This window comes from Sceloporus undulatus, chromosome 3 (assembly GCF_019175285.1).
Source record: "Sceloporus undulatus isolate JIND9_A2432 ecotype Alabama chromosome 3, SceUnd_v1.1, whole genome shotgun sequence".
Taxonomy (NCBI): Eukaryota; Metazoa; Chordata; class Lepidosauria; order Squamata; family Phrynosomatidae; genus Sceloporus; species Sceloporus undulatus.
The window spans coordinates 67,713,665-67,727,395 of record NC_056524.1 but is presented as its reverse complement, the minus strand read 5'-3'; the positions used below and the strand labels follow the sequence as shown (position 1 = coordinate 67,727,395).

Genomic DNA, 13,731 nt, shown 5'->3' with positions numbered 1-13,731 from the left:
TCTTAGCGTTTTTATCTTTTAGTTTGGAATGCCCTCCATTTTTTCTTGAATGACCTACATTTAGCTGTGCCTTCACCTCCTTTGCAATTATGACATCTGGTTACCCTGCTTTAACAACCTCGGCTCCATCCTACAGAAGCCTCTGATTAGTCACACCAGCACTCTAGCAGAGAAGGCTAAAGACCCTGTGAAACTACAACTACCAGGATTCCATAGGATGGAGCGGCAACACATAGTGTCAAACTGTTAGGGCATGGAAAGACGCGCTGTGTCCACCACGACCACCTACAGAGTTGAACCACGTCGACAGGACGCCAGGGAGAAGGAATCTGAAGAGATGTCTGCAAAGGTATTCAGGCCAAGAAGGAAAATAATCCTTCTCCACTACAAACAGCCTTAAGCTCCCAGCTTGAGAAATAACAAGAACACTTCAAGCCTTCACTCTACACGAGGGCTTTAATAAATGAGTTACTTTAATAAATAAATTACTTTGCCAACCATAACAACAAAAACAGAGAGGCAGTTACTCTAACACCGTCATAACTGACACACTCTCTCTCTCTGAAGGACTGACAGCATCAACATTCCATAATGCAAGTGTCAACTGTCACTGGAATTGTAATAGGTTCTGCTACAGCTCTATCTTGTGGACGCATAAATGTCATTTCCTAACACAAACTGCATTGTTTCTACAGTATAGATGCCTCTCTGAAATGGGAGCTGGCACTGCTCTCTCTGGTCTTTCTCTCCTTCACCTTTTCCTTGTGTTCACTCTTCTTTCTCACCCCTTTTCTCTATGTGCCATTTAACTGTTGGAAGGCTTGGAGGCTCTGCAAAGGGAAGTTGGTACAGCTGCCTGGAGAATATTAATATTCCAGGCCTGTCATCTCTTCTCCTAAAATAATGTGAAGTGACTGAACATGGTACTGCAGGCTAGCATCAAATTTTAATTGCCTAAAAAGAAAAATCTGTTTTGAAATATAACCCTAAAACACACACTTCTAAGATTCCTTTATCATCAAAGTTTACCAAAGTTTAAAGGAGGTGGGTGAAGGGTACAAAGTCTCAAAGTGAGAGTCATAGCATGGTGCAATGAGCTCTGAAGATGAATCTCCAGGGTCCTTTATTTATATAAATTAGTAATAAGTAAACATGTCAATCACTGGGCTACCATATTGTTTATTATCAGCCTTACATGTACTTAATATCTATTGTAAAATCATGAACATCATACATGCTAGTCTGTTCCATCCTGATAAGCAGTTGGTCAGCACAAACTTTTTTCTTCTTACTTAACTCAGCATATCGGCCGGCACACATCATCTCCCATGTTCAGCCACCCATAATGTACTCTCTGAATGTCCACCCATGTGTGCATGGGTGTATGTCTTCAGAAAATACTCTACAGCAGGGTTTCATGGTTTTGAAGTTATGCTAGAGACAGATTTACATACTGTCTCTCTCTTATTGTAATGAACAACCAAAGACTAATTAGGGCAAATAAACTAGTTTTTTTTTAAAAAAAAAGTTCTATAAAATCTTTGCTACATGCTCTCACGTGATAAAATGTTGGCAGCGTAATACTGTATAAGAATGTGTTACTTAAGGCAGCACAATGATGTAATCATATACTTTTAATTTGAGTTTGTCATTCCTAAAAAAAAATGTCCTTGGAATTACTGTTTGAGACTTGCTGACATTTCCCTGTGACATCTTCTTCACTTTCCCACCGAGTTATAATTCCGAGCATTCAGAAATGAGTATATTGTACAGCTATGCTGTTTTGTCCCTGGACATTTCTTCTTATGTATTGTTCAAATTAAACATTTGAGAGCAGGTAGCTTGTGGCTGCAATCTAGGGGTTGTCTGCATGGTCTGAAAGAAATGGCCCTGCCCCATTTTGGAATTCACCTGTTTAGATGATACCCATGGTGAAATAGGAGGAAAATGGACCCAAGCTGCAGTCCAGGACTTAACACCGGAGCAAAATAAAACCCAATTAATGAGCCAGCATGGCACTGTGGTTTCAGTGTTAGACTATGACTGGAGACTCTGGCTTTAATATTTAATAATATTTATTTACTTATACCCCGCTCTTCAGCCAAAAGGTTATCAGAGCGGCTTATAAATGGTTAATTGGACATTTCCTTGCCCTCAGGCTTACAGTCTAAAGAGACAAGACACAAAAGGAGAAGGGAATGGCAGTGGGGAAAGGGAAAAGTTCAGCAGATCTTCTCTCCCTCTGATGCTTGGACCAAGGCAGATGGACCGATTCTTGCTCAGCCATGGTGGGAAATCCTGCTCAAAAATATGTTTAGGAAAGGTGTTTTGTAAGAGACAGCCTACCAAATCAGGGGGAATAGCTAATACCCCAGAGGACAGGATCAAGATTCAAAATGACCTGAATAGACTAGAAAGCTGGGCCAAAGCTAACAAAATGAAATTCAACACGGAGAAATGTAAGGTATTGCACTTAGGGCGGAAAAATAAAATGCACAGATATAGGATGGGTGACACCTGGCTGAATGAAACTACGTGTGAAAGGGATCTAGGAGTCCAAGTAGACCACAAGTTGAACATGAGTGAACAGTATGATGCGGCAGCTAAAAAGGCCAATGCTATTTTAGGCTGCATCAATAGAAGTATAGTGTCTAGATCAAGAGAAGTAATAGTGCCACTGTATTCTGCTCTGGTCAGGCCCCACCTAGAATATTGTGTCCAGTTCTGGGCGCCACAATTCAGAAAGGACATTGAGAAACTGGAGCGTGTCCAAAGGAGGGTGACAAAAATGGTGAAAGGTCTGGAAACCATGCCCTATGAGGAATGACTTAGGGAGCTGGGGATGTTTAGCCTGGAGAAAAGAAGGTTAAGAGGTGATATGATCGCCCTGTTTAAATATTTGAAGGGATGTCATATTGAAGAGGGAGCAAGCTTGTTTTCTGCTGCTCCAGAGAACAGGACCCGGAACAATGGATGCAAGCTGCAGGAAAAGAGATTCCACCTGAACATTAGGAGGAACTTCCTGACAGTAAGGGCTGTTCGACAATGGAATGCACTTCCTCGGAGGGTGATAGAGTCTCCTTCTTTGGAGGTCTTTAAACAGAGGCTGGATGGCCATCTGTCAGGGATGCTTTGATTTGGATTTCCTGCATGGCGGGGGGTTGGACTGGATGGCCCTAGTGGTCTCTTCCAACTCTATGATTCTATGTATGCTATTATTGATGACCAAAGCAACAGATCACTAGCTAAATCAGAGTTCTTCAATTTGTTTGGCCTGAATAACAATGATCTGGTACATTCAAAATGTGTGCAAGGCTAATAGAAACATACAAAGGAGAGCAAGTGGGTACATAATAGACAGATATCAGTATTTCTATGTTCTGCATTTTAATTCCCTCACTTCCCCCCACCCCCAAATTCACGTAAGATATCAACTAACAAAGGAAAAGCATTTCACGGATCTCATCAAGTGAGCTACAGCTATTGAAAACTTGAGCTAAGTAAAATCTGTTACGGTCTTATTACAAATTACAGCACTTTAATACTACTTTGACTGTCAGATCTCCATCCTATGGAATCCTGAGATTTTTAATTTAATGCGATATTTAAAATTCTCTGCTAAAGACCTCTAGGGCTTTCCCAGACTACAAATCCTAGGATTCCACAGGATGCAGACACGGCAGTTATAATTGTGTAGTATGAAATAGACCTTAGTCAATACACTGAGCTTTCACTAGTGTCAGATAGTCACTAGATTTGGTTGTTGTTTTTCCTTTCTGCACGATCAATGTAGTGTATAAGGCAGTTACTTATTCACATGTTTATCTATGATAGTGTGCAAAACATGTCATCTGCCTTTGTTCCTTTAATTACTCTTTACAGACACCATTAAGATTATACATCTTGCCCTATCAGCATCCCAATGTGTCTTGCATTTTTATTACAGTTCATACTCCTCAAGCCCTACTCCATGTTTGTATATATGTCTCTGGCTCGTTCCATGCAGCTGAACTGGAGACCATGTTGGCTCATTGCAAAAGTGCCACAGGAATCTTTCCTCCTCCCTCATTCCCTAATTTCCTGACGTGTCTTTCCCCTCAGTCCACTTTTCTACCAAACTTTCCTGCTTTAGTCACTTAGAATAGAATCCTAGAAACATAGAGTTGGAAGAGACCACAAGGGCCATTCAGTTCAACCACCTGCCATGCAGGAACTCTCAATCAAAGCATACCCAACAGATGGCCATCCAGCCTCTGTTTAAAGACCTCCAAGGAAGGAGACTCCACTACACTCTGAGGGAATTTGTTCCACTTTCAAACAGCCCTTACTGTCAGGAAGTTCCTCCTAATGTTGAGGTGGAATCTTTTTCCTGGAGCTTGCACCCATTGCTCCAGGTCCTAGTATCTGGAGCTGCAAAAAAACAAGCTAGCTCCCTCCTCAATATTACATCCCTTCAACTATTTAAACAGGACTATCATATCACCTCTTAACCTTCTTTCCTCCAGGCTAAACATCCCCAGCTCCCTAAGTCGTTCTCATAGGACATGGTTTCCAGACTCTTCACCATTTTAGTTGCCCTCCTTTGGACACGCTCGTTTCTCAACATCCTTTTTAAATTGTGGTGCCCAGAACTGGACACAATATTCCAGGTGGGGCCTGACCAGAGCAGAATAGAGTGGTACTATTACTTCTCTTGATCTAGACACTGTACTTCTATTGATGCAGCCTAAAATCGTATTGGCCTTGTTAGCTGCTGCATTGCACTGTTGACTCATGTTCAATTTGTGGTCCACTTGGTCCTAGATCCCTTTCACGTGTAGTTTCGTTCAGCCAAGTGTCGCCCATCCTACATCTGTGCATTTCATTTTTCCACCCTAAGTGCAGTACCTTACATTTCTCTGTGTTAATGTTCATTTTGTTGGCTTTGGCCCAGCGTTCTAGTCTATACAGGTCATTTTAAATTTTGATCCTGTCCTCTGGGATATTAGCTACTCCTCCTAATTTGGTATCATCTGTAAATTTGATAAGTATGCTCCCAATTCTACCATCCAAGTCATTGATAAAGATGTTGAATAGCACTGGGCCCAGGACAGAGCCCTGTGGGACCCCACTGGTCACTTCTCTCCAGGATGAAAAGGAGCCATTGTTGAGCATCCTCTGGGTTCAGCCGGTCAACCAATTACAAATCCATGTAACAGCTACCTTGTCTAGCTCACATTTTACAAGCTTGTTTGCAAGAATGTCATGGGGAACCTTGTCAAAGGCCTTACTGAAATCAAGATATACTATATCCACAGCATTCCTTTCATCTATAAAGCTGTTAAGAGATTAGTCTGGCATGACTTGTTTCTCTGAAACCCACGTTGACTTTTTGTGATTATGGAATTGCCTTTTAGATGTTCACAGACTCTCTTTTTAATGATCTGCTCTAGGATCTTTCCGGGTATTGAGGTAAGACTAAATGGACGATAATTGTTGGGATCCTCTTTTTTCCCCTTTTTGAAAATGGGGATGACGTTTGCCCTCCTTCAGTCTGCTGGGACTTATCCTGTTCTCCAGAAGTTCTCAAAGATTATTGCCAATGGCTTTGATATTACATTTGCCAGTTCTTTTAATACCCTTGGATGTAGTTCATCTGGTCCTGGAGACTTATATACCTTTACTATCTCTTTACTTATTCTGTGCTGAAATTCCCCTATTCTGTCCTCTGCGCCATTATCCTCAGGTTGATCACCCTTTGCCTTTTCTGAGAAGACTGAAGCAAAGAAGGTGTTGAGTAATTCTGCCTTTTTTCTGTCCCCTGTTAGCATTTTGCCATCTTCACGTAGTGGCCCTACTGTCTTCCACTTATTCTATTATACTTTTTATACTTCTTATTATACTTCTTCCACTTCTTCTGTTATACAGACAATTAAAATAATGAGTCCAACAGTACAGAAATGGATTGCCTGCAAACACCCGCAGTTCCTCTGAAATACTTTTTAGGTCAGTTAACCTGTTAAACAAAATAAATAAATCAGAAAACACAGAGCGAATCTAAGTGGGGAAATATAAGCAGCAGGAAAAAGAGTCTGGTTTTTCAAGATGTATTTCAACACAAAGTTTAATATGAAAGTTACATTCAAAAACACACTACAACCTTACACAGCAGCCATTATCTCATTTGCCAAATAAAAAAACTGACTCTTCTTTGGCAATAATTTTAAACAATATAAACATATCCTCAGTTTCTCCCCCATAAAGCGTTTTCTAAGGTTGTAGCCACTTAATCAGCCATTTTCTAGTAATAGTATCCATTAAGAGCAGCTATTAGATTTGTAGTCTCTTTATTTGATATTACTATTTAATAAATAATTGTCAGTAGCAGTCTGAAATGTTATTCCCAGTTTTAATAGTAAATATGATTTTTAAATCAAACGAATTAGCTAATATTGATGTAAAGTAAACCTGCATCTGTGAAACCATAAATAAAAAGCACTCAGAAATATTCTGCTGTTCCAGGGGATCTGGAGTCCAAATTCCCAAATCCAATTCCCTTTCAGAAAATGCATCTTGTGAGACATAATGGCCTCTTACAGACTGCCAAAATAAAGCTGCTTCGGGTCTCTTTGGAGGTATGCTATTTAAATGATGCATGGGTCCTAAGAGTCCAGAAGTTGCATCAAAGCCACACTCCATTCTTAAGCACTGGAGTGCAGCTTTGGTGCAGCTTCCAGATTCTTAGGACCCATGCATCATTTAAACAGCATACCTCCAAAGAGACCCGAAGCAGCTTTATTTTGGCAGTCTGTAACAGGCCAATGTTACGGAATAAGTAACCTTGTGGAAACACAGGCATGGGAACTCTGTCAAGTTGGACAGGGATCTAAATATGTGAAAGCGATCCCCCTCAGACAGCACTTTTGATAAAGTGGTTGATCTATTTTAGTAAAACAAAATATGTCAGAAAACATAAATTGACATTAAGGATAGGATAATTTCAAAGGCAATGGAAGAAATAGAAGAGAAAATGAATAAGAAAGAGGTGGATATAAAACGGAATGGAAAATTAAATTGCTAAAATAATGCTAAGTTTCTCCCTTCTGATTAAAATGGAACTCTATAGTTAACTGCATGGTGAAATGTCAGATAGTAGTTGTACCTCAGCAGTACTGACAGAGCCAAATAGAGCAAGAGAGAGTTCTTGTCAAAACTGGCATTGATGACAAGTATCCTGTTTCCCTGAGCATTAACAACATTTGTTTGCACTTTGAAATTATTTAGGATTCTAAATAAGGAATTCACAACACTGAGCAGCATTTACTGCTTTATAATAGATACTACACCTTCACATCAGTGATCAAAGTAACTTGTGAAACAATTTACATTCAGAAGAGCTGAATTTCACATTCATAATGAAAAATACAGTTTAGTTTATAAACTTAGTTCCATCAGTCTACAAAATTATCAACAAGTGAACAATGCTTCATTTAGTTATTTTAACATAATTGCAATAAAGCCTGTATTATGTGTTCCACATTTCACCAATATCAAAATGAATATGGAATACCTATTCGTTTGTAGGTAAATAAAAGGTACACAAATAAATCACCTATATTAAACCCTGGAATAAATCTTTTCAGGATGTCAAAGAGCTTTGCACCTTACACAAGTGTCTGTGATACTGGAGGGTACTTACAAAAGGTAGTAACAGTGGTGAAATAAAAACCCTCCGCATTAAATATCTGAATGCACATTTTGCTGCAAGAGTATTGCACAAAAACCTTGGGCACAATCCAGCCTAATCTATACCCAAGGAAAGCTCCACTGATGTCAATAGAAATTTAAGCAGATGCCCTAGTTTCCCACTAAATCAAGAGTTCATGTTTGGCTCGATAGTGATAATTTTTTAGTGAAGGATGCTTGATCTATATGAAGTACTCAGTACTGGAGCAGGGTGCTGAGAAAAGACAGACATGCTAAAGAAATACTATTCTTTACAAGAGCATATAAAAATAGTAAAATATAATATTCAACACACTGAAAGACCAGGGCTAATCATTATGTTTCATATAGACCTTTTTGTTTTCTTTCCATTTGTCTCCCTTTGTAGCTATTGGCATAGGACCCTTTTAACCAATATACTCTTGGGTTGCACTCATGCATTATAGATTTTTTTTAGTAAATAAGGGGCTGGAATCAAGTTCCTTTCTAAATTAAATCACAATATAAAGAGCTGTCATAATTCTTATGTAATACTTTGAGTAAATATACATATCTGCACAGATGCTCCAGCACAAAATTGTAAATTGCTTAGAAAATTAAGTACTTCTAATGCAGCATATTATATGTATACATACAACTGTACAGTTGTTATGCACCATATTCTTTAAAAATTCTTATAGGCCTACAACAATTAAGTACCAATTGATCAACCAGAAAAAGGCAATCATGAGTTTAAAACTAGTCTAATAAATATCCACATAAGAAGTTGCCTTCTTAATTTTCGAATATTTAATGACAAATATACATGGTTAAAGCCCATGCCTAAGGATATTTACTAGGGAGTCCTGTTTAGTTCAGTGAGGCCTATGTGCTAGTAAGTAAACTTAGGCTTTCAGTCTAAGATAGTTAAAGTTATGTCGGAAGAGTCATACAAATGTTTCACTAGAAGAATAAATTGTCAGGAGGAAATATGAATCACATGCTAATTCTCTTTCTAATGCTAACGTACTACAGTGAAGTTGTTTACAGAAAGAACTAAAATAGCTTTAGAAGAATGTCTTTGTTTTCAAAGTAAAAAGTCCTTCATTTTAAGAAATATGTATCTGTAATATGTTCCCACAAAATATAAGGGCAACATGTCACTAAGCTACAGAACTGTAGACCACAAAGGTAGGAAAAAACAAACACAAAAATGAGATGAATTCTAAATTTTGGTTGCATCTGTGCTGTAGCAATAATCCAGTTCCACACCACCTTAACTGCCATGACTCAATGCAATAGCTTTTTGGGAACTGTAGTATGTTGTGGCACCAGAGCTCTCTGACAGAGAATGTTAAATATATCACAAAATTACAATTCCCAGAATTCTATAGCATTGAGCCATGGCAGTTAAATTGGTGCAAAACTGGATTATTTCTGCACTGCAGACACAGCCTTAGAAACATTTCATCCTTGTATTTACATCCTTTCAGGAAAGTAGTTGTATAACAGCTAAAAGCTTCAAGTAATGGAACTCTTTTGAAGTACATTAACTTTCCATATTTTCTATAAAATCATGTTCCACACACTCTTCCAGCAGCCTCAGGGTCCTTGTGCCACTGCCAACAGGGCAGTCCAGTTTGAGAGACTTTGAGTTATTTATACTTAGTGAATTATTGCTTTCAGATTTAAAAGCACAGCCTAGTATCTTGAAGAATGGCATTAACTGTGTAATATTTGATATGGAATGAAGGTCCAAGAGAGGAAAGGTGTAGTTTTTTGTTGTTCTCTCATTGGTATTTTGTTCCTGTAAAACATGAAATGTTCAGATTATTAATACAAACAGATTTTGTTAACTATATGATGTAACTTAGGTACTATTGAACACATCTGTTTTTAGTTCTGTACAATTATTTAGCTTTATTTATTAGATTCAATTCAATCCAAAATTTGGTCATATTTTGTGCCCTCTGTGTAACAGGGTTGTATGGATAACACAGCAAGTTTACTAGATAATTGTCAAATGGTGCTATGATTCAAGACTCTCACAGTTTATACATTATTCTTAAAGACAGACCACCAATAGGTAAGTAATTCCTTGTTATTTTGCATAAGGGATGGGGAGCATGTGGCCTTCCAGATGTTTTTGGATAGCAACCAAGCCCTAGTTTATGAAGGCTACCGAGGGCTAGATCCATCAATTTCTCATGCTTCTTCCTACAATAACATATTATTTCATGGATGAAAATGGGACATATGGGGCTAAGCAACATTAGAGTATGTTCTAAACTGCAAAAGTTATTAAAGAAGGAAAACATATATACTTGGAGAGGCTGCACCAGTTTGCTTTTGCCAGAGTTTACTGGGAACAGCAAGATTCCACGCCTTCCTCTATTCTTCCCTTTGCTGTGTGCAAATTACTTTTGCAGTTTGAACTCAATTTGTAGAAATTGAGGTAAACTGAGGACAGAGGAGAAAAATTGGGGGAGAAGAAAGAAACTTTCAAAAGCAGCTGAAAAAGTGGGATGGAAGAGGATTAATCACTGCGGTCCCTGACAAATTGAGAGAGTTGTAGGGTATGCAATAATGGTTGGATGAACTTTGATCTTTTCTCTTAATGTGTCAAACAAAAGCAGGCAATCTTCCTCTATTGCAAAAGGGTGATGTGATTTACAGAATTCTGCCTGTTTCCAGTTATCTCTTCTTTATACAGGATTTGATTTCCCCACTTGGAACACTGTGGTTTCTGATTTTTAAACAAGAAGTGGGTGAACTGATTATTTCTTGCTCAATAATAAACTCATTCTATGAATACAGGAAGTATTGCAATATAGGTAAAGTTGCTCCTATTGCCACCTCCTCCACCCAAACATTTGTACAACTACATGAATCCAAATTAATGACCCATCAATCATCTGTACTCATCCTATTCAAGAGACTATGTACTGTGAAGGCAAATAAAAAGTACAATCCATTTCCACCTGAAGACACAGCTCTCAAGCTGCATAATAGAGAGAATATCCCCACATACCATTAGAAAAAACACTGTGCCTTTTCCTGTGCTTGAGGGTACACTGTGCTGAATGTAGTATACTAGGTCATTATTTTGAATGAGCCTCATGTGCATGACACATACAAGAATCCAGCCGGAGTACTCCTTCCCGGACATACGTAAATTGAGAAGGGCTCTCAAAGAATGAGGCTGCTGGATCCTGGGATACTGAGCTCTCTTGCTGAAGGGAGTGACTGAACATATTGCTGCTTGTTCAGCACTGTATACACCTAGCCCCAGGTCTGAACTGAGACACATAATCAGGCACCGTTCAACTAAGCAGACCTAATCAGTGCTTTAAAACCTTATATACATTGCTTTAGTTCTATCAGACAAGAGGACGTAGTTCCAATAAATAAAAATAGAGTAAAAAGTAGGCCGCTTGAGCACATAAGTTTCCAACTGTAGCTAGGTGACCCTTCAAAGCAATTTATAAAATAGCTAATTTCACACTTACCCCATATTTTAGCTTCAATAAATCCATAATTCTAACAGTATGTGGTTTGCATTCCTGTTGATTTTCCATTAGATCTGGAGACATGCTGTAAACCTGTGTGTCTACCTCTGGGACAAATGCCCATCTATACCTTTAAAAAAAAGACAATTGGAGATAAGAAATTTAGTACAAAAGACCATACTTCTTGAGAATATTAGGGTCACAAAACAAACAAACAAACAAACAAACAATCAAGTCCAATTGTTCAAAGGAGCTGATTTATTTAATATAAAGTCGTCAACTGCTGGTCTCATTGCTGATGTGTGCCTTTAAATAGTTTCTGTGTTACGGTGAACTTAAGGCAACCCTATCGTGGAGATTTCTAAGGCTGAGAATATGTGACTCACCCAAGGTCACTCAGTGAGTTTCTATGGCCAAGTGGGGAATTGAACCCTGATGTCATAATCCAACACTCAAAACACTATTCCATGCTGGCCTCATACTGTTGGACAATTTGAGAGTGAATTAAATTAAGATAATGTAATCCTCTTAGCACCCCATCACCAAGTGGGTAATTGTTTGGCATCTAGAAAAGAATCGATGGACTTAAATCTTCTTCTCCATTCATCCAAATACGTTTGCCTCCCTATTTGTTATCCTATGGCTGGGTTTCTTAAACCGGGTTCCTTAAAATCCTAAATTTCTGCAAGATCATGATCTTTCTTTCTTTCTTTAAAAAATATTTTAGCTGTATGCATAATAATCTTTTATGCATGGGCTTCCTGAGATCTGAAATTATTTAAAGGCTTCCTCCAGGGTAATAAGATTGAGAAAGACTGCAACCTATGCTAAGTCTTAATTTTCTAAACTTTCTGCTACATCACATTTCAGCAATGGCATTTCTATTGGCTTAACATAATGAAACAAAGTATTTTGTGAATTTAATTTTGGCTTACAGGAAGCTAAAAACACAGTGGCTCTTCCTTTTCTATAGTCATTTGTGGTGAAGCCCTGAGAATAATAAAAATAATGGTTATGCTAATTTGCCATTGCTCCTTATGGCCTCTTCACACAAGCCAAATTCCATTTAAGGAAGCCACTTGTCTGCAGGAAGGTTGCAGGGTGCAATGAGACAATGCAATCTTGCCAGCTCCCTATTTCTGAATACTGTAGATGTCATTGTCCAGTGTCCTGATCTGCAGCACCCTGGAAACCCTTCAGTTGGGGGTACTACTTCACTAAAAAGGAAGATTTTTTGGGGGGGTGGCATCATATGATATAGCTATGACAATGGAGCTCTGTTGTTGCAGTTATTTCTGACAATGCAGCATCTCAGTCATTATGTTACAGGGAATATCATTATTTTTAAAACATTACTTCCAAGCTCTGATGAAACTATTCCCAAGGAGCAAATCTGGTCACATAATGCAAGTGCATTCCCCCCCCCCCCCCCCAAAAAATCAAAGCAAATATTAAATCAGAAAGAACAATAACAACAAAATAATTACAATAGAAGAAGCAATAAAGAAGCTAACCTAAGTGGAAACAAGACTTCGAGAGATAGATTTGTGCAGCAAATAGAGAAAAGATTTGCTGGGTGGCAATGGCACACTTGTAAGACAGGACACAATCTCACCTCTTGGGGAACAGATTACTACATACTGGGTGACACACTGAAAAAAGCCCACTCACATGTTCCTACAAACTATATGTTTGCAGCAAAACAGGATGCACAAAAGACGTTCTTTAGATTATTTCCATACACTTTCTTGTCTCAAAGCTCTATAAGAATAAAAGTTAGCACACTTACATTTGAAATAACTGCATCTTATCAGGTGGAAAAGAAAGTGCCGTGTCTAAGAATTTACAAGCTGATAAATACAAGTTCAATTCATTCTGCTGTATATCACCAAGTAGGAGACTGCTGCCATCTGATGATGCTTTCTGTTTGCTAATTTTACTATTGTTTCTGTGAAATTAACAAAACAAAACAAAACAAAACAAAATCAGAAAGTAAAAACAGATAAGCAAACCAAGTGAGTTTAAATTTTCATTCCTGGCAAAAAGAATTGAAAATTTGAACACTGATATGGAAAAAACAAAGAACTGCACACAAATTTCATGATAGTCATCTGGAATGCTACAGGGGAAACAAGCAACTGGGAGGTGATTTTTAAAAAAAACTGAAAATGCAGCAAACTGGCAAAGGCCTAAAGAGTCTCCCTATCCGAAACAACTGTCACCACAGCTGTTTCATGAAAATAATTTAAATTTTAAAACTATACTCTTCAGCCAAAAAGGCTTATAGAGCATCTTACAAATACTAGGAATCAGTTGCTGCCTGCAGACCTATCATGTAATAGCATGACAGAAAAAGAAAAAAGAAAAGGAGGAAGGAAGAGGGAAAAAGGGTAAGCTTTGATTCTAAGTTTCAAAGTTCATTTGTTAATTGCCCTTGAATCGACCCCAACTCATAGGGACCCTGTAGATTAAACATCTTCAGTTCCCCCTGTCTGCCACTACTCCATGCCCAAGTCCTCTCTGATTGAGTCTATTGGTC

The 13,731-nt window shown here is 38.4% G+C and overlaps 1 protein-coding gene across 3 annotated transcripts in view; it reads right to left on the bottom strand.

Annotated features, from left to right (window-relative positions):
- Nucleotides 1–6,729: 6,729 nt before the first annotated feature.
- Nucleotides 6,730–13,731, bottom strand: part of DOP1B (DOP1 leucine zipper like protein B) — an 86,317-nt gene continuing 79,315 nt past the window's right edge. For all 3 annotated transcript variants that reach the window (XM_042457448.1, XM_042457447.1, XM_042457445.1), the window contains exons 35-37: nucleotides 12,982–13,140; nucleotides 11,193–11,322; nucleotides 6,730–9,490 (exon numbers count right to left, since the gene is read on the bottom strand). In XM_042457448.1, the coding sequence (XP_042313382.1) occupies nucleotides 9,233–9,490; nucleotides 11,193–11,322; nucleotides 12,982–13,140 (547 nt within the window). In that variant the 3' untranslated portion in view covers nucleotides 6,730–9,232. The remainder of the gene's footprint in view (nucleotides 9,491–11,192; nucleotides 11,323–12,981; nucleotides 13,141–13,731) is intronic.